Below are 21,411 nucleotides of genomic sequence, written 5' to 3'. Positions count from 1 at the left end.
AGGTACGCAAATATAAATGCAGTAACCCGACTTAGCACCTGTAATTCAGAATGGTAAAAATCACATTTTAAGACCTATGGCAGTATTTTAGAATACCTCTACAAAAACCTGGGACTGAGCTGAATAGGTGATTGGTTGGTACATGGCTTTAGACTGTCTAAATGCATGTGTGAATGAATTAGAGATATTAAAATGTTTTTGTTTTTAACTTTCTTAAAATGTGATTATTTTTTTTCTAATGTATTATATTAATGTGTCTAGATACATAAATAGTGTACAGTAATATACTTAAGCCACAGAATGAATTTGAGCTTGGAAAACCATTAACTTCCTAAGCAACCTGTATGTAGAATCAGTGTTTTCAGTGCCTGAGAGCCAGAAGCCTGCTGTCAGTAGATCTGTCTTTCTGCCAACGAAAGGACAATCATTTTGGAGCCCCTCTTTTTTTTTTTTATTTTCTTTAAGATTTCCCCAAATGAGTTGCATGTGGGATATTCTGACAGCAGCAGTTGCCAGTATTTTGCAGAGCACCTTCTCCTGTCATACAGCAAGTATACACAAATGATGGAGGAGAGCTCCCCAGGAGACAGAACAGTAGAGGGATAGCTGTTGCTGCCAAAAATGGGCAATTAGTGCCTACAAAATAAATTGAGAATACATGGCCAGATGGTTCTCATGGTGGAAGTGTGTACCCAGCTAGGAAGATCCGAATTTCTACAGAATATATGGGTATGGTTGTACTTTTCTTTAAGGAGTAAAGTTGTAGAAAGCAATTTCATTCAGTTTATGGTGTCCTTGGTCTTTCATTATATTTCATCTCAATGGAGTAATGAATGGAAAAAGTTTGTTTTATAAATTATTCTGTCCAAAGCACATCCTGAGCATGTAATAAGAAAGCTAAACTCATGAAGTACTCCCTAGATTTGCTTAAGAACTGAATGTGCTGCCATCTGGTAGTTGTACTCTGTCCTCTTGGCAGCATTTGATTGACTTCAGTTTTCTCATGCAGCACTGTCTGTCTTTTGGCTTAAACTTTATATTCATTTTACATTGTATTTATGCTTTTAATGGAAAAAAAAAAAAAAGAAACTGTTGTGACAAACTAATGCTTTTATGTGAATAAAAGCAGAGTAGTTCTTTGAAGACTAAAAAAGAAATCTTTTTGATACTAGTTGGTCTCAAAGTTGTTTCCGAATCTCTGTCTATGAGACATGGAGTACAGTCTTGGCAAGTAAGTCTTGGCACAACTTGTAGATTAGTTTTATTTTCTTTAAAAAAGGTATACTAAAAATACGTAAGTTGAAAAATAGATCAAATGTTCATGAGGAAAAGATGAAACCACACATTGTCTCTGTAGCAGTTAACACTTATTCCAGGGCAGAAAGATCTATTAGTTTTGGACTTGGAGGGTAGTGGGAAACTTTCTAGTGTGCATCAAAAGAGACTGAGAGATAGTAATGTTCCACAGACGATGTCTGCAGTACTGGGGCTGGGGAAGCTGGTTACTGGTTTTAGTTTGGCTAGAAGGGAAAGAGGGAAACATTGTGTGTTTGGATGGCAAATACACAGAGCAAGAATCAGTGTCTGAAGGTTGCTTAGCTTGTTTGTGCTTTATGAAAAGGTGGTAAGCAAAATCAAGTATTTAATCTATCATTTGCCTTTTTAGCTTTTGAACTGTGGGCACGAGGTTCCTCCTTTCAGCTACGGACGAAGATCTGTGACTAACTGGTTTCCTAGCTGTTGGGACCTCTGCTCCTGCTAGGCCCTCACCAACCTCACTTTTCTCTAGGAAAGCAAATCAAATCAGAATATTCTCAGAGACAGTATAATTTCTGTTTATGGAGCGGAAGATATAGGTAGCCCCATCGTTCTTAGTCTACCTTTCCTTGACATATGATTTCCTCAAAGAGAGGCTTCCATGAAGCTGAGTGGAGGATTACTTCAGGAAAACTTTTTCTTTTCCTGTTTTTTGTGCTCCCAGGCACAATTTTCCCCAGATGTGGGTTCATTCAACTTGTAAAGCTGACAGACTAATCAAATTCAATTAAAGGCTTTCCAGTGTTGTTCTTTTTTGTTTGCTTTTTATTTTTACATTTTTAAAATGTAAACCTAATCCACTGTACAATCTGGACTTAATGTAAAATATGATGCTGGGATATAAAAATGTAGCAAACTGTACAAATAAGTTCTGTGGTTGCATTTAAAAACATTAAATGTTCTTTGATCTTCCTTTTTATTTACTAGAGTTTGTTCCTATGGCTAAGAACAAGGGGGAGATAATTCTAAGAATTCACTTGGGATTTTATCTGAAGTTGTCTTGACATGGCAATGTTACCCTTTTGCATTACTTATTAGGTAACATATTTTAAACACTAATCTTAACTCTGTCTTGTTTTTGTTCTACATACGGCAGCCATTGGTGAAAGTAATAAGTAGACAGTGTAAAACAGCATCTGTATTTGCTCCATCATATAAAGTATGCAAATAAACAGGATGCAAGTAAAGGCTTTAAGAAAGGTTTTGTTATATGTGGTTTGGGTGTTTCTGTAAATGGAAATGTGCAGATGCTAGTGTATAGTGGTTTGGGGTCTTTTGTGTGGGAAACATGTTTTTCCTTTTATAGGAAATAACTTTTTGTTTAGGGAATGTGTTCTGACAATGATACTACTACTTGATAATATATTGATAGATATTGACTACCAGCTTATCTCCTCTTATATATTTTCCTCTCCTTGCTCAAAAACTTACTAGGATATTATGCTTAACTAACTTTTTAAAATAACAAGATCTATAAATTGCATGTTAATCCAAAGAAGGCTCCCGTTTCCTCCAGTAATAACATAAGGGTCTGTTAGGGATTTACCTTTGGGTTGTAGGCTAAGTCAAGCCTATGCAAAAGGTTAATTCATAACTTGAGTCAGAAAACTAATTTACACAAATCAGGTCCGTTGTAGTTATAATGAAAAACATTGATTATAAGATTCATTATAATTGTGATATTGCTAATATTTCTACTGTTTCAGTAATGAGCTTCCTCTCTTATGCCTCTTGGCAGCATCCTTCAGCCTCTTGTATTGCTGCAATGATCTGCTAATAATTCTGACTGATAACTGCATAAGCCATCTCATTTATAAATGATGCCTGCCATACAGTGGACTGCTGGTTTGCTTTGACTGCAGTATCTCACTAAACCATTGGTAGTATTCTTCCACTGAGGAAACGTGCTACTCTACCCATCAAACCATGCTGCTTTTACACTGCCATCCTATCCCACTTTTTATTTAGAAATTTTCACAGACCTGGAAAAATGTCTTGGTTCTGTTGGCCATAAAATAAAAAATACCCTTCTTCCACTTGTTTTTCTTCCTTTTAAAATTTTTTTTCTTTCTTTAAACTTATGAAATAACATCTCCAAAAATTGTCAGTTATATTTGGGGGGAAACTGTAACAGATTTGAAAGGAATTTTTTCTTCTTGAAGTGGTAAATCAGGGTCGTAACCAAAATTGTTCTGAAAGTAGGAAGATGTTCATATATCAAGCAGGAAGGCCAGAGATCAAAGTTTTAGCAGTAAAATGAAAACTTTTAAATGTTTTTAATTAAATCTCATTCTGTAATTTAACTGAAAACAAGACCACCTAAGAGCAGACACCAGGATATCCTTATCAAGAAAGGAATTAAAAGAAGCTGTCTCTGAGATACAAATAGTCTCTTCAATGCAATGAATTGTGGTTACAGTCTCAAATCCCTTTCTGCTCCAGTAGTGCAAGTTATTCTCACTGGACTTTTACATCTATGCTTTTTGTCACAACCTGTTGCCTTATGGCAAGTTATACATTTTGCAGCACTTAAATATTGTAAATGGGATAATGTTCTTCCAAAAACTTAAACATGTAGTTGGCTGCACTTAAAGGAAGCTGTAATTTCTAAATGTCTGCAACTTCTATGTTGTGAGCTTTGTTGTAGTAGGAATAATTTCTAGATCCTAACTTAATGATTGTTTAAGCATTATATTGTCTATGCATTAATGAATCACTTGGTGAAACTGGTAACTCATGAGGGGAATGAAGGCCACTGCTCCTGGTTTGGTGGGAGGCAGGATGGAGCGTAGCTTGAGCTGGTGAGTCTCTGCCATGGCCACTTTCTGCTTCAAGCCTGCAGAAAGCTGTTATCAGCCCTATTGCTTTTTGGAGTTCCACTAAGGCTCTTTTTTATGTTTTACCAGAGCCTGCTCTGCAGCTCCAAAAGTTGGAAACAGTGAAGTTTGTAGAAACATGCTTCTGACTCCTTTTATTTATTTATTTATTTATTTTTTTCGTTTCATTTAAACTCTGCTTTAGCCACTTGGCCCTATGTGAAAGCAATTGATGAATCTGTAAATGGTTCATGCTGTAGCTCAAAATCAACAGTCTGGATGAGAACATATGCAATTTCCACAGTATTAAAAACCTGTGCAAAAGGGGGAAAAATGTCATTATAACAGTAAGTCAAATTATAGAATCATAGAATGGTACAGGCCGGAAGGGACCTCCAAAGGTTACCTAGTCCAAACCCCCGCAGTTAGCAAGGACACCCCCAACTAGACCAGGTTGCCCAGGAACCACTTATAAGTTGCCCACTTATCTTTTAATAAGTGAATGCTTTTGCTTATCAGTAATAAAATACCCCTCAGAATATAAAGGTAGTGTCACTGAGTTACAATAGAGTTATAAGATGAACTTTTGTGTACACAAACATATGTACCCAGTTTCTGGCTTTTACTTTGTGGCCAAAATATTAGAGAGCCATCTCAAAGGTCTGCTTTTAAAACTTCTCCATGGAAAAAATGCCTGTTGACAGAAACAGCATCAAACTCACTTTTTGGGTCCATTTATTTAACAGTTGGCAACAAATATTTTAGAGGAAGCTTTAGGGTTTTTTTTTTTAGTTGGATGAGTAGGTGTTTTATGGAGAGAAATTTCTTCTTTGCATCCTTATCATGGCAGTTGCCTTATGCTCTGAAGTGTTAGTTTATCTCTGTCACGTAGTTTATTGTGTGATTTCTGTAAGGTGTATTTCTGTACAGAGTACTGAACTTTTTTGAATCTCCCTAAGAAATAGACTTATAAACCATGGAATGCCACAGTTATTTTTCTTTTGTCTTCTCGCTGGCTATTCCTTTCTTCTACTTTCAGTGCACTGGGTCATCCAGTTTACCTTTTCTACACATCTGTCATGGTCCTCCTCTTCATGTGTTAAACATTAACACAAACAAAATAAAAAAAGAATCCCAGTTGTTTGCAGCTTTTCAAGTTGCTTTGTAGTTTGCCCTCAGACTTCAGTGATGGAGCAGCTTAATTGTTCAATACTTACAAGCCTGCTTGGTGCCTGCATAATTTTGCCTCTCTTCTCACTCGATAGTACTCTCTTGACTTTTCCACAGACTCACATTTCAAGACTTCCTCCCGGAGCCGTGGCGGGACAGTCCGTGGCGATAGAAGGAGGAGTTTGCCGGCTGGAGAGTCCAGAAAGCTGAACCAACAGCTGATTGCTCACTTCATTGCAAAGAATGTGAATGACTTTTTGTACAATAAGTTTTTTGTGTTTTAACAGATGTTGGGAATTCTACTCTTTGTTTTATACCCCGTATTGCAACCATGTGCAACATAACTTGAGACAAGTGCTGCTGTAGTTTATGTTCTCACTCTGTGAATGGGGGTGTGTGCATGTTCATTTTTTCCTTAATAAAATAGGAACTCTTCCCAGTTGTGCAAAGATTATGTATGAATAATGATTGCGTTTTCATTGTTTCATGTTTGAAAAACAACTGAAAGTTCAAAACAAAAAAAATAATTTAAAGATATGGTCGCAATTGTCATTCATGTTCTAAATTTAAAAGTAACGGGCCTTTGAAGTGGCTATATAATTATGCAAAAAATATTATGGTTTCTAAGTTTCTCAGTGGTTTAAGGAAATCCAGAGGTGGTTTAAACATGGGTTGGTTTTCTCCTCCCCAATAAGGAGGAATTTTTTGTGTGTCAAAGAATGGTTTCAGTGAAACAAACTAGAGGAAAATTAAGGCTAGAATTGTTTTTAAATAGTCTTATAGGTCATATCTCTGTTCCCAAACTAAAATGTTAATAGCTTCAAGCTGTATGTATTACAAAAAGCTCTATGAAGATAATGTTATCGTAATGCAGTCTTTATGTATAATGGAATATTACAATGTAAATAAGAAAACAAAGTTTATGGAAAGATTCGATATTATTCTTCGCTTCTGTTTTAAATCTATTTTTAAGAGAGGTACAGAAATGAACATATTACTGGATGCGAAGTGCAATGTGTATTAAATGGATGTTGGGAGGTCTGACACTAGCTTTCTTATTGATAAAGCAACTTCCTGAAGTCCAGCCACAGCATGGGTATTTATATAACTGTGTGTAATATGTATGTACTGTGCATAAATTTACTGTAATTCTTTTTATACCTTCAACAAAATTGCATTATAAAACAATGTAATCCTTGTCTGCCTTGTGAAGCATTGGCAGCTGAACTGTCATTTGTCACCAGTTCTGATACATTAGCCAGATTGCCCGAGTCCTAAAAGTGAGTTCTGACATACAATCTTCCATTTAGTAGTTTTTTCCTCACAGCACTGGCAGCAATAGAAGACTTTTGTAATTAATTCATTGTCCTGATAAGTATGCCAAAGAGAAACTAAAATAGTTCATTTTTTTTCCCTGGTGGATATCTGATAATTCTGTTTTCAGAAATAGTGGATGAATAGATATTCAGACTGTATTTGCTTAAACGGGCATTGTACTTGCCTGTTTTGTAATGTTGTGCCTGCCTATAACAGACATACTTGACTGATTAAATGGTTACATTGATTGTAGTACCAATCTTTCATGGAAAAAAACTTAATAAATTTTTTTTTTAAAGTCTGAGTTCATTTTCACTATTATGTTACATCATACACTGAGATACCATCATCTTTGTGTGGTTTTTTTTTTTAATTGTGATGTCAATGTAGTCTTAGAGTTGAAGATATTTCTATAATAATGTTCTGTAAATAATATGAAACAGAGGCTTTCCAGGTTGCAGACAGAAACAAAAAAGTGGAATGCATCTGTCTTGAAATAGCTTGTGCTGAGATATCAGACTGGATCCCCAGTGATGCACTCATGGTCTGATGAAACAAAGAACTATACTACACCCCTTCACAAATCTTGTAACAAGCTGTTTTGTCACAGCCATTACAATTGCTGTAACACGCAGCATTAAGTGATTGTGTGGGTGCTTCACTATGTAGTGAGTGAAAAATTGGAGATCGTGTGTATGGGTTTGTACGTGCCCACATTTGAAAATGACATTGTTTTTGGAAGAGGTAAAGTAACAGTGTTAGCCTGCTTTAATTCTAAAAAGTGCTTTTCAGTGTTGACTTCATAGAAACTTTGGCATAAATTCACTCTTGGAATAAAGATGGCAGAATAGCTTGCAAAATGTAAATCGATAAATTGTTTCTTCCCCCATGAAGATTTGGATTCCAGCATATGATTTTTCCCCATGCTATCTCAATCTTATTTATGTGTATACATACATGCATATATATAAAACTCCAATCAAATATAATTTGGGGGGTGGGAGAGTGGTGTCAAAAAAGCTGGGCTTGTTCAGGAAGCTACTTAGGAATCATGGTTTGAAATTAAGCAGTGTGTCTTTTCATTGTTCAACTTTTCTTCCCTCTTTCTAGGTAGAGGAAAAAGGGAAAAATAAAAGGATTCTTTTGACTTGAGAATCACAAGCCAGGTACAGAGCTGATCACCTACCTAAGGTACTTGTAAGAAGAAAACTGCTAGCACATATGAATTTCTGCATCAGAAATCATGAAGACTGTCAGAAGCAGAATTTCCTATCATCCAACTCCCACTTAAGCCAGTGAAACATCTTGCAGTACTTTAATTATGGGTCTAATTCTGTTCTATTTTGAACTTATGAAAAATAAATGGCGAGGACGAACATACTTTGCAGTGATGTCGTCCGTAAGCTCTCGTACGTGATGACTAACCCTTGCCACTGGCATAAGCAGATACACTCCAAGAGGAAATTATACACTTGACAGCAATAGCTGGCTAAAATTATAAAGGAAGGGCAACCAGATGAAATGCATATAAATACAATTTGAATAATGTTGATTTTATACTCAAACACACAATTACGTGCCCTGGAGTATTTTGTAGCAGACAGGTTGGTGCCTGAGTAGTCAGTCTTCTGCCATAATAAATTTTGCTGCTAAAAGCTTGTAATAGCCTAAAACAAACCTAATACATTTTTTGGGACTGCAGTTGGGCAAGTCACGGAGAGGTCTGTTACACCAAAAAAAGTTTAGAGGTGATTTGAATTCCATTCTGTATGTTCTGTAGGTATGAAGAGTATACTCTGCTTGTGCATTAACCACTGGAAACGCCGTGAAATACAAGAGATTTGACCGCGGAGGAAGAGGGGACCTGCTTTATGGAAACTGCAGCTGCTCACCTGCAAAGGACAATGTGGAGGATGCTGTTAAAGAAGAAGGAAGCCTAAAGGGAAGCAAAGTCGGTAACAAGTCCAGGGGTATTAGCATGGTTGTGTTAACTGCTCTCATTACTTAAAATGTAAGTTAATAGCAGAGCCTAGAAAAAGAAGCCAAAGCTGTTGGCTTTAAAGGCTTTTGTTAGAAAGCAGAGTATACAAAGAAACTTCTCTGACAGGGGAGAACAGGAATCAATGTAAAGTGGGTAAAGGAAAAACAAAATTATTTTTTAAGGAAAAAAGAAAAGGAATAAGAGGAAATAGTTGTGAGAACTTCCATGAAACCTAGGTAAGAATTGATATATCCTTCACAGTGCTAATACAGCTCATCTTCCAAGGGATATTTGCAGAAATTGAGTGTAAATTGTTACCTTATACCCGACTGGGATTTTCATGTGAAATACTTATTTTGGTTTACGGAAAAGTGAGGAACAAACACAGAATTTCTGTGGCTTTTAGCATGGAGTGTCAGGAGAGGTTTTTGTAGATGCCTTGTAGGTGAGTTGAGAAAGTGCAACTGCCTCATACCAGAGTCCAGAGTTGCCAAGAGATGCTGAGAACCTTGCAGGAGGTTGTATTGAGATTTTATATGGAAGTTGACATCACCAATAGCCTGTGGTAAAGGACTCCTGTAGGGGGTTGAAAGATAGCTCTACTGATTAATAGAACTTATCTTTTTTCTTATTGTTCAGATAAAGCTTGTGGGAGGTTGTTCTGCTCTAATAGCCCTATGCTTGATTAGTCACTCCATTATGAGATAACAGAGATAAGGAGGACTTGTACATGGACAAGATGTATTATTGCTTTAGATTGTATAGTGACATAGCATTTATCTCCCACGTAACCTGGGCAATAAATCCCCATAAAGATCACTAGCATCACTTCATGGTTATTTGAACACAATAAATGCCTGTCTTGTTACCTGCTCCTGTCTGCCTAATGAACCAAATAAAATATGGTAGCAAACATATGAGCAACAGATGCAGTGAGACCTGCTTTCTTATGGCTTTGTGCCTTAACTATAATACCCTCACTTGCCTTAGAAGTCTGCTGTGTGACAGCATTGTCCTACACTTACTTTATGCCCTATGCTCCTTTACCAGCTCTTGAGTTCGCGGCTCCTTGCAAGATAATACCCTGCTCTTCCACTTTTCCTTATCCCAGTACAGAAATGTCAGCTACCCCAGCAAGACTTTTAGCCAACCCTTGTGTCCCCATATGTCTGTTACATGAGAGATGGTGTAGGTGAGTGGTAACTCCTACCTCTTGGCTGCTGGTCTCAAGGGTTGTAACCCCTCGTGGGCTCGTGGGCCACGAGCATGTCAGAACTGTGGTCTCCCTCAGATTAGTAGAAATTGGACACAGGAATTGCTGAAACTGTACAGATGGAGAGTGTGAATGTGCAAACATGGTGCCCTTAGGGTCCAGGCTACAAGAGTCTGGAGCAGCTGCTTTTCCTTGTTTCTTGAACAGCATCTGAGGGACACCAAGAGCCATGTTCACCAGTCCCAGTGATTGCAGGGTGTAAATGCAGCACACCTGGCAGGGTCCAAACTGCTCATAATATAATCAACCCAGAGAGGAAACAGCTGTGAAGTTATGGTGTGGGTACTCATTCTAGAGGGCAACTAAGCACTAGGGGCGTCATGTCTTTGCATGGTTAACCCTCACTAGTCTTTGCACCTTTGGGTATGGATGGCTGTTCTATACCCAGTGTGCAAATGTATGTCAGCCAGACATCCAGGGGAACTCACAGAGGAGGAGTCCCCATAGCTTATCTCGCCATCCCTCTTGAAGCCTACAGTATTTTGTAATAGATATTTAGGCTAGGCTTTCCCAATTTATTATGCTCAGTTATATTGCTGTAAGTATCCACGTAAACATACAGAAAGAGACCAACTGAACTCATCTTCCTCAAAAACCAAGCCTTTCAAAGCTGTTAAAATGCATTTTTCAGAAAGCACCATGTGAAGGCAAGCGTTTGAAGCGAGATCCTGTCCTGTCAGGGCACTTGAAGCTCCTCTGTCAGCTTTGGCAGAGCCAGGATGTCACCCTTGGAGGTGTTTCTTTTAGAGGGCTCAACCATTGCAAGTCCCTTCGTGTCAACACTGGAGACCTCAGAAATGAGGCGGTGCGAGATGTTTTGCTGACTCACGCTTATTTTTTGGATTATCTGGGAATATCTGGTGGGTGTGCAGGAGCAAACCGCAGATGACTCTGGGCAAATACTCCTGATATGGCCAGGCGATGACTTCTCCAAAGGGAGCTCTGTGCTAGCTCTTGGTATGGTTTTATAATTTAGACAGTTTTCCTGAAGGTGATAGTTTCCACAGCCCTGGTTTCACTTTGGGTACGTGTGTTTGAATGGTATAGGGTATGTCCATACAGACAGAGCACAGGCGTCAGCAAGGACAAGTTCAGTGTAATTCGCAACTCCACAGCAGCATAACCCCCCCATTCAAGGCTAAATGTGAATAAACCATGATACCAGCCCTCACTGAAATCCTGTCAAATGTATTTTTTAGAATTGTTTCCTTAAATTTGTGAGTTATGTCTGAGTGATTCAGCCGGGCAGTGTGACACTGTGTGAAACCTCCTGTCCCCGCTGCCCATGGGCAGAGGAGACTGAATTTAAAGTCGAGATGAAACTGTCCGTATTTGAAAACGTTGCTTCTTGATGTTTTTGTGGCTAAAAGCGAGCTCCTTTGTCTCGGGCGCGGTGCTGTGCGGAGGGGCGGGCCGCGGCCGGGGCCTGTGAGGACAGAGAGGCGGGGGCCGCCCCGCGCCAGGTGTAGCCGGTTAGGGCCGGTTCTAGGTGGTTCCATCGGCGGCGCCTCAGGCCGCGGCCCAGATCCTCCACGACACCAGCGGCGCCTCGGGGAAAGCGCTTCAAGAAAAGGGACAAAACAGCGCCCGGCAGCGAGAGGTGAGGAAAATAAACGTAAGAAACAGCCTCCAAGCCCCTCTTGCAGAAGGGGGTGAGGGGTTTGGGGTGAGGGGGCGGCTCTAAGCCTGGGAAAGAGGGGGTGCGGGGAAGGCCTTTGTCTCTCAGTGTCCAAGCCTGGTTTAACCGGCAATAAATTAAATTAGTTTTCCCCAGGTCAAGTCTGTTTTGCCCATAATGGCACTTGGCAAGCGATCTCCCTCTCTTTATCTCAGTCCACGAGCTTTTTCATCTTAATTTCTCCTTCCTGCTGTCCTTCTGAAGAGGTGGGGGGAGAGAGAGGCTGGGTGGGCACCAGCAGCTGTCGAGACCCACAGGCCACAGATATCAATTACAGTTCCACCCAGAACGCCCTTCAGGACCAAATCCGAGAGTAAAATTTGGCAGGAGGGAAACTGTTTTTTCTGGGAGGTTAGTTTTCTCTTGGATCACTGAACTGACTTTTTGTGCCCTGCAGCTGCAGGATTGCTAGAGCTAACGTAAAGGAAACACGGGATTGCACAGCTGGAAGAGGGATGGGGAGGATGGGATACACCAATTTGACTGATGTTAAATCAGATTAAGTATGAAATGAAACTGCCCCCTCGCCACACTCACTGTGATTATTCCTCTTGTCAGACGTTGCTCTTACTCTGTTCCAGTCCCTTTCTGGAAGTAACTGCTACAATGCACTGTGAATGTTGTTGGGAAAAATTTGCCATGTTTATATAACTGCATTTGTGTCTAATTTTGGAGGAATCAGCTCTAGTTAAGTGTAATTCACAATCTGATGAAGAAACAGTCTTTAAAGTTTGGAGGCTAGACCTTTCGAAAGGCGGCGAACTCCTCTGGGGAGATAAGAGCATGCCAAGTCTTGAGGTAATTAAAAGTCAATGTTGTGACATGATGGCCTTTGAAACTAATATTGTGTGTGTCTGAGGAGGGAAGGGAGATTGTTTTAAACCCCATGTTTATTGTATTCATGTGTCATGTAATGTCCATGAAAGAAAATTAGCAAACCAAAATAGATACAATGCCACAGCACAGCAGAAAGTGCTTTATGATACCTGATTTGCAAAATGTTACAATTTGAGAACTGCAATCCACTTAATTCCTCAGGGAAAAGGATGAAGGGATAGATAAAGCTAAGTGTCTTCTTTGCACATCAAAAAAATAGGTATTCCCAGGTAGATTTCAAGAATCTTGACAAATATAAGGGAGGTATTTAAAAGAGAACTTAAAAATAACGGAACTCCCAACTATAAATGATGAACAGAGACCCAGGACAAAGTTCACTGTTGAAAACAATATACAAGAGGCAGAGGCAACTGAATTATCCTGGTGTCCAAAATGTGACTCAGAGTTTTAAGTTCAGGTATGAGCTAATGCTGTTTTCTTCTTTTGGTACTTTTCTATTTTATTTGTTTTCAATTTTGAAACTAAGATGTCTTTTTTTTGTGTTGCTAGAGTAAAAGTATTTTCATTTTGTTTACCTCTGAAGTCACAAAAACTCATTTAAAACAAAGTTGCTTTTACTTCTCTGGAGATGACAAGCCCAGGTAAGGTGGTTGCTAGGGAAGTGGCACCCAAAAGTGTTCAGGTGTCTGAAGAAATGGGTTGAGTTTCAGCACTCAAGTAACCCCTGTTCTTTGTCTTCAACCCAGTTCAAATTCTAGGCATTCATCTGTATAAGTGCAGTAGAATGAATCACAGACATAAATGACACATACGTAAAGGCTTCATTTTTAATGAAGAAAACATGACCTGTTGATTTCCCCCTAGCCCAAAACACTGCACTGTACTGCTCACCTTTGCCTAAACCCTGCCCTGAGGATACGTCACACTTTCTTCAGGATGCTTTCTAAGTGCTACAGCATGACAGTTGCATGTCATGGTACCAGGAGCACTAGAGTCTGTTTCTGCCACCCTGACGCTGTTGCTCCTTCTAGCAGTGAATTACTGTCAAGAGTTAGCAGAATAGTTTGGTACCTGAGAAAACCCTTGAAGCCTTCATTTTAAATAAGTCAAAGAGTATTCTCCGTAAACTACATTTTAACATTTATTTAGTGGCCAGGCTGGCTAGTAAGTGTGATTACCTATTTATTTTGCAATCCTAGTATGCGTTTTTTCAGGTTGGTGTGCTCCTGTTAATAAGGTTTTGATATGTGTGTGCTGTCTTTACGTACATCCGTCTCTATGTTCTGTTCTCTCCACTCTTCTCTGTTCCTCTTTCTTTGTTTCCCCCAACGGCATCAGTTGTCCAATATTATTAACAGAGCATAAACAATTAAGTTTCCCCAATTAAATTAATGTATGTGGCGAGAAAGAATAAAGAACTACAGTAAGTTCCTGAATTGAAAGGAGACTGATGAGTCCCTTGAGGATCCCAGCAGGACTTTTTCCCAGTTAGTGTAGATTGCTGCAAGCTCCAGTTGGCACAAATCTGCGAGAAGCCAGGCATTGGTTGTTCCAGTGATTACAGAACAGCTTGATTCATGATTTAGAACTCTTTAGGTTGGTGCAAGAGGGTGGGTTTTTTCCCCCCAACAATTTATTTGCCTTTTTTATTGCTCAGATTTTTCACAGCTGGTAAAAATCAGCTGCATGGTAATGTAATGCCACACTGAATGTCACCTGAAGAAGCCAGTGCATCCCTGCTGGCAACAGTGGAGCTGGTGAAGGTGACAAAGAATCCATGTCTGCTTTCTGTACTGATGCAGCTTATTTTTTCTGCCCCATAAATTCTCCATCAGAGATGTCCTTCCATTAGTGCATGTGCAGTACTTTTGCTAAGAACAATGCAACGTTCTAGTAATCTTGCCATGAAAAATCCTGTAGCCATTATAGAAAAGTAGATGCAGTGCCTTATTGGAAGGGGGCTAAGAAAGACCCCCATAATCTTTTGTTTTTTCTTTGCTGAAAACTTTCATGTGGGTGGAGAGAAGGCACAAGCCTTTTTCCCGTGCCTGGTAACTAATCAATTCTCCTTACCTGAAAATAACAAAAAGGCAAAAATCTTTCAAGTGAGAGCTGACATCTCATCTGAAATTTTCTAATTATTTGTGTTTCACTGGCAGACAGGCTGCAAGACCTTGTTCTTTGTCAGGCATGTGTCAGTGAGGATACCAAATATACTTTATTTCGGCCCATCATGCCAGGGAAAAAAAAAAAAAGCAACAACATTTGACTGGATTTAGCAGTTTGCTCCCTGGTGAAATGATGCAGCTCTCAAATTCACTGACCATACACATGGACATGAATTTGTGCATGCACAAATCCAAGAAGGGTCACCTGTGGTTTACTCTTCCTGTCCTCTTGATAGCCTGTTACACATCCCTGGTTGCTGGAGAGCTGTGTAGGCATGATGCTGTGCTTGTGGTGGCCTCAGTTTAGGGAAGAGGGTTGAGGACTTTGATCCAACTCCAAGGAGGTGATGGGGAGAAGCTCTGTGACATGCCAGTGTGTTGAGGTGTTGAAGTCTAGGATTAGGCTGGTGGGAAGGAAGAACTGCACGAGGTATCCTTTTGATTTGAAGCTCTGGTGAGTGATGATGTGAGTCCAGAACAAGGCCGTGAGGTTCCAGCCCTCTGCTGAAGGGGTGTGATAAGCCCTTCCTCTCTCCTGGGACAGAACATCCTCACATGCAGAGGTGGAGACGTCTTGGGATTCCTCCATTCTCAGCTATAGCTTTGTTGACAGACTTATTTTTCACTTTAGCATAGTAAATAGAGCTTGTCCCCTGCTTGGAGATGATTCATCTCTCATTATGTTTAATAATTAGAATTCCATGCTTTTCCGCTGCTTCCTCCGTGCTCTGCCAAAGCGAGCGGTCTCTGCTCTGAACAGCTCCATCTGTTGGCATTGCATTGCCATATCGAAAAAAAGGCTAAAAAGAAAAATCCCCCCTCTCAACCCAGCAGCAACAAGAGTAGCCTTTCCACTTGGGCTGTGAAGAGAAATGATGGGCATGGGGCCTGGTGCACCAGCTGCCTGCTTCTGAAACCCACTGGGTAAAACTCCTGCATCTCTGGGCTCCCCTGCGACTTCAGCATCCTCCAAAATCAGGAGTGCCATGTGTCTGCTGAGCACGCTGCAGATATGGGCACAGATGAGGAGGAAAACCCTCTGCACCTTGTGTCCTCACACCATTTCCTTTTGTTTCCCAGCCTAGACTTGCCCTGCCACGCTGGGTGCAGCCAGCGGCAGCCTGCCAAGGGCTGACAGGGGCTGTGCTTGCTGGAAACAGAGGAGGTGTACGTGGCTGTGAGGGGGCTTGTGGGCCCTTAGCACTGCACACAGAGAGCTGGAGGGGAGCTACAGGAGCGGCTGGATTATAAGATGTGGAAAGAGGCCGGAGCCATCCCTACAAAGCTGCCCAGCTGAGAGCTGTGGAAAGGGCAGCTCCATTCCTCTGGGCAGCCTCCAGTGAGCAGAGCAGAGCTGGGGGCTGCTGTGCCCTGCGCCGGGGCAGGTCTGGCCCCATAGGAGTCCTGTGCTCGCTGAGGGCAGTGCTCAGAAACCAGGAGCAGGATCAAGGGCAGTGCAGAGATTGCTGGGGATGAAGAATTGCCGTGGGTGGGTTGGAAGTTGCTACGGAAGGATGCGTGGCATGGAGATGGCGAGGGATGAAGAAGTGTTGCAGGTGGCACAGAGATGGCTGTGGATGAACATGTGGCATGGAGATCACTAGAGGTGAAGAAGTATTGCAGGTGGCACAGCATTTGGTATGGATGAAGAAGCGCAGAGAGGTTGCGATGGAAGAAATGTGGCAGGTGGCAGGGAGATTGCTATGTCAGACCTGGCCACAGGGGGGTACCACAGACAGTGACACTGTTTCAGTATTGGAATTTAACACATGTGGTAACACACAACTTGCGGCTCCACATCCCTTCCTGCCCTTCCACTGCTAGTGTGCTTGAGAGTGAAGGTGTGAGTGAGCACGGCTCGTGTCCGAGTTGGGCAGAGCATCAGCCTGTTGTGCCTTCGTATATAAAACCTCTGCTGTGTTTTCTCCCCCGGGCTGTTGGGAATGCATCTTTAGGATTAAACCTTCCTGTTGTTCTTGAGGTGTTAGCAAAGAGCTGTGACTGCTGTGTGATTGCCTGGCACACCAGCTGTGGAGACCAAGTCTGCTTCCCAACCTGGCTTCGTAAAGGCACTGAAAGGAAAGCGGTCTTTGCATAAACTGTGTTGCTTGGGGAGGTTGAAATTCAACACATACTTCTTTCTATTTTTAAGGACCTAGAGCCCAACGCTGAGTGCCAGTAAATTCAGTCATCTCCCTGGTGGCTCCCTACATGCTGGGCTCAACTCTGAGGCTGTGTTTGAGCAGCTGCGTAGCTTGCACTAAGCATTAATAAGGCTGGCATCAACGAGGGCAGTTTGAGTTGCCTGTAATTGTCCAAAGCTGGAGCCATTTAAAAAATCAAGGTTACAAACATGCTCATGAGCAAATAGTTTTCCCTTGTATGGTTTATATGATTTTCTGCATCAAAGAAACTATTATCTGCCTTCTTAAAAGTGTTGTCTTCTTCCACCTGCCTAGAAAATGTCGTCTTCTAGCTGCTTGTGGTGTAGGTATGACCAGGCTTACAGAGCATCCAGTGCTTGACATCAAATAGTGGATGTTTTTGGTATTGATACCTTTTATATGTGGCCTAGTCCTAAAGCAAGAATGAGACTTTACTCATTGTACATGCTTATTTTTTGTCTTCTAAGTATCTTCTATTTTAAGGGACATCAGATGTTCAGAATGGCAGAGAGCAGTATTCTTTATGATGAGAGTAAAGACTCTCATTTTTCGGTGGAGGCTGTTTTTTTTGCCGCCGTAAAAGGCAAAAGAAATCTGCTAGCTAAATAAATGTTAACATTTTGTTTCTCATGCTATAAAATGCAGCATGATCCAGCCTCATTTGTGAAGGAACAGTTCTAGTTACACAGATGAAAAATTATACTTAAAAGGCAAAACCAAACAAAACTGTGTAGCTTGTTTGCTTATCTTCAGTTGTGATTGTCCTTTGGAGACTGAAGCCTGGCCCAGAGCTGACATAATGCAAGATAGATTGCTTCCATGGACTTCAGTGGGAGTTTGGACTGGGCTATGAGATGTTGCAAAACTATAAATGCCTTTAAGAAGATTATGAGTGGAACTTATTCATGATGAGAAAAGTGGGATATGAACACTGCAGCAATAGCTTCAGATTCCCAGTTTTCTCTGCCCTGAAAAGGTGTATCTGCAGGTTCATGTTGAAGATGGCCACTCCCGGAGAAGGATGGGCAAGCAGGATTTGAGGTTTCCCCACAAAAGAGAACATGTCCGGGTGCTTTGTTACTGCCCTCTGGCATGGTCTGAGTTGGCTTGGCCCGAGTGGGGGTACAGCTATCCCAGGAAGAGTGGCAGCCCCCAGCAGAAATCCTCCCTGCACAAGTCAAGGCATGGGCACGTAGCAGACACAGGACTGCTGTGGGTTTTGGGTGCTCAAGGGCAGGCAGGGACCCACATTGTGGCCTTAGCATCACCTTGGCTTTGTAGTTGAGAGTTCAGAAAAGAGCAGTATCCCTTCTTTGGTAGATGGAAGGTAGAGATTAAGCAATGTCAGGCAGAGGGAATGAAACAGTGCCTCAAGAGCAACCTTCTATTTTTTATATCCCTTGTCACAGCGTTGGGACTGTCTCGGGTCTGGCACTAAAAACCAGTGGCTTGTTAACATTAAGGTGGCAGTACAACAGTCTGATCTCCCTGCTATTAAAGCAGACTTTCCTTCTGGGAATTAAAGGAAAAGAAGGGACTAAGAAAGCTGGTCCCCCTGCTCTCTTGCTGCAGCCTCTGTTGGGAGGCAGGCTGCTCTGCTGCGTTTTGACAGCAGTAGGTTTGCTGGGTGCTTTCACAACTGTCTGATTTTGCTGTGTGATTTCCAGCTTCCTGCAGGATGCTCTGCACTTCTGCAGCCTGAGATGGCTGTGGCCATAGGGTCTGGGACAAATTCTTCCCAAAAAGCTAGGTTGAAAGAGACAAATGCCAGTCACAGCTTTGAGTGTGTTTCTGGGTGATGCTTGGATGACATTGTGTTGGAAGCTTGAGAGGAATGAGGAGTGGAATTGACGGAGCACCTTGTAGGTGAGGAAAAAAGAGGAAAAATAGAACTGAGTTGCTTTCACTTCAGAAGCTTCGGGGTTGGGTTGTGAAGTTCAGATCAGAAAACACAGCTACATCCTTCAAGCAGCCCCAAATTCTACCTCTTTGCAGAGCTACCCTAACCAAGTTGCAGGAGCTCTGAGATGTCTTCACAGTTTGAAGAAAAAAGTGCTACCAGGGCTTGGGAAATATGAGTGATTCTGACTTCAGCTATGGAAAAGCTACTAGGCAGAAATACGAAGAGCTTGCTGGTAAATCATTTGCAAAAAAATACCTTGCTCAGCATGGGGTTTGCAATGAGGGGGTCATATTTAATGACCTGCTTCAAATGTTATTATAAATCATTACTTCCTCACCAGCTAAATCACGGCTGCCTAATGCTCTCCCGTAGAAATGTCACTAACTCGTGAACATGTTGGAGTTTGGAGCCACGTGGCTCCATGGGATGGAGGGAAGTGCAGGAAATATGAGGGGCCATCAGGCGTCCCAGGGGGGTGATGCCCACCCCTGGTTGGCCATGCAGCTCCTGTGTTTTCATAGCACCATCCGCCTCTGCGAAATGCAAGACCTTTGGGAGATTTCTGACAAGATGCTAAACTTAAGTAACCTAAATGAACGCATGTCCCTGGTGTAGAAACAAGAACAGTTTTCAGGAGGATAAAGAAGGCAAGTGTTTAGCTTTAGTTGAGTGATGCCTTTGAGTTATGCAGGGAAACTTCTTCCAAACTGGTTAACAGACCTCGTGCCCGCCTGGGATGGCCAGCAGAGCTTTGCAATAAACTGCTCCACAGCCACCCTGGGCAAAACCTCCACATCTCCTCGGGTTACGCACAGTCTACAACAGTTAGAGGTGCAGGAGTGATTGGCAGCCCATGGGTGCGTGACTGCATGGCCAGAAGGATGTCTGTGTATTGGGGGGAAAACTCCCTCCCCTTCGAAAACAAACATCTCACCTCTGAAAGGCAACAGCCACTGCAAACATGAGGGAACACAAGTCCCACATCCATTTCTTAACTGAGAATCCACTTTGTGCTGGAAGGAGGCTATGGGCTGCTTTCACCTATTTCTTTTACACAAAGAAGTGGGGGAGAAAAAAATCTCAGGGCAGTCTGTCTGTAGAAGCAGTAACTCCTTAGAAAGGTGTACAGCAGTGGGGATGTCAGCAGAGAGTTGGTAGCTTGTTACTTATTTTCTCCCTTTAGATTGTGATTTAAAAATATCCCTGTGCATGGCATATTCTTTGTCCTTGCTGCCTGTGTGAGAATCACAGTCAGCAGTTCTGTAGGTCATTTAGAAAGATTTTTATGGTAACAATATCCAAGTGAAAGCAGTATTTCTTTTGATGGATGTGTTTAGTGCAATAGTGCTTTTACATTTTAAAAATAAGAAAGCTTTAATATTATCTCTTCAATCCATAGTGAGCATAAAAAACAAAGTCAAAGCATATTTAAGGTCATACTTTTTCTTAGCAGAACTATCTTAGCTAAGGAGAGGAAGTGATCTGGCTTCAAAGTAAAGGACAATTTTGGATTTGGGGTGAAGGTGGAGTAAGGAGGTGGGGAAGATTATGTGAATGAGAAAATGAAATCTTCAGCAGAATCACAGCTACCATAAATAAACCTGTAGGAGGGCCCAGAGAACAGCAAGGAGCTTACCCTGGCTGGGCTATCCTGTTCCCCACATGGAAGCCAAGTCTGTGTATGTTGTAGTGTATTTTCCTCAGTCTCCCTTTTTTTTTTTCTTCCTTTATGCATGAGTAAGACTTTAATTTTAGAAGAAATGCTGGTAGGCTTTTGTGGGCACTGTGGAGGCGAAGAGATGAAGGATGGTATTTTTGTTTCTGCATACAAATTCAGGGAAGTTTGTCTGGCAAGGCCACCATCAGACAGGTGTCACAAGCCTGATTTGCATTTATCTTTCCAGGGCTTTATTAAGAGGAGAATATTTGAAGTCACCGAGCATGGGCAGGCACAGAGCTCATACCATTCACACAGATTTGTCTGTATGTGAATTATAAACCAGTACACAGTACACTGATACAGTTCACCCAGTTTTGTCTGACCGTGCCTCCTCCTCCACATCACGCTGGACCTACTCCAGAAAGTGGCTTTGCAGTCCCAGATGCTTTCCCTTGCCCATGGTTGGACAGGAGGGCTCCCAGGTCCAGCTGCTATCGCGATATGGCTTTGTGCAATCAAAACCTGTTAAAAAGTATGCATCTCTGCTTATTCATTTTGCAGCTCTGGAGAGGCCACTATCTGCCTGGATTGTAGAGGAATCTCGCTGACCAAAGGAATTCATCCAGAGGCTGAATTTCCTTCATGTTGTGCTTCTTCAATGCTACCGCAAGGGGCTTGTCTGAGAGCGGGAGAAGATCTTTGCATGAGTTTAACCGCAATGAAACAGGTAACTGAACTGATCTCACTAGTCCAGATAGGGACTCACAGCCCCCGTACCAGTGTCTGGTGCGAATACAGAGAGAAAATAGCACAGGGTTTCTTTTGACTCCTACTCCACTGACCAACGCTGGTGTCCAGAAGACACCCCTTCCCACTCTGTTTGTTTGTTTGTTCAACACTGGTACATCCCTATTTACTTACTGACACAAGGGATGTTGGTTCATTTGGCAGCCTCTAATGACAGCCTGGGGCTCACCACCCTGTACTAATTCTGTGGTGTTAAAAATATAAGTTTTTCCAAATGAGGAGTGGCAGTAAGCAAATGCAGGGAATGGCTCTTCTCTTATTCACAGTGTGTTTGCTTTGTCCCACTTTTTTTTTTTCTTCCTTTATGCATGAGTAAGAC

The 21,411-nt window shown here is 41.7% G+C and overlaps 1 protein-coding gene across 4 annotated transcripts in view; it reads left to right on the top strand.

Annotated features, from left to right (window-relative positions):
* Positions 1-9,497, top strand: part of TASP1 (taspase 1) — an 88,666-nt gene extending 79,169 nt beyond the window's left edge. For 3 of the 4 annotated variants that reach the window (XM_014966487.1, XM_014966485.1, XM_014966486.1), the window contains exon 14: positions 5,421-6,921. In XM_014966487.1, the coding sequence (XP_014821973.1) occupies positions 5,421-5,513 (93 nt within the window). In that variant the 3' untranslated portion in view covers positions 5,514-6,921. Of the gene's footprint in view, positions 1-5,420; positions 6,922-7,730; positions 7,812-8,400 lie in introns of those variants that run through there. The other variant, XM_014966488.1, reaches the window with a different exon arrangement.
* The last annotated feature ends 11,914 nt before the right edge of the window (positions 9,498-21,411 follow it).

Source organism: Calidris pugnax, unplaced genomic scaffold (assembly GCF_001431845.1).
Source record: "Calidris pugnax isolate Ruff unplaced genomic scaffold, ASM143184v1 scaffold31, whole genome shotgun sequence".
NCBI classification, from domain to species: domain Eukaryota; kingdom Metazoa; phylum Chordata; class Aves; order Charadriiformes; family Scolopacidae; genus Calidris; species Calidris pugnax.
The sequence above is the reverse complement of the archived record's forward strand: the minus strand, read 5'-3'. Positions and strand labels throughout refer to the sequence as shown.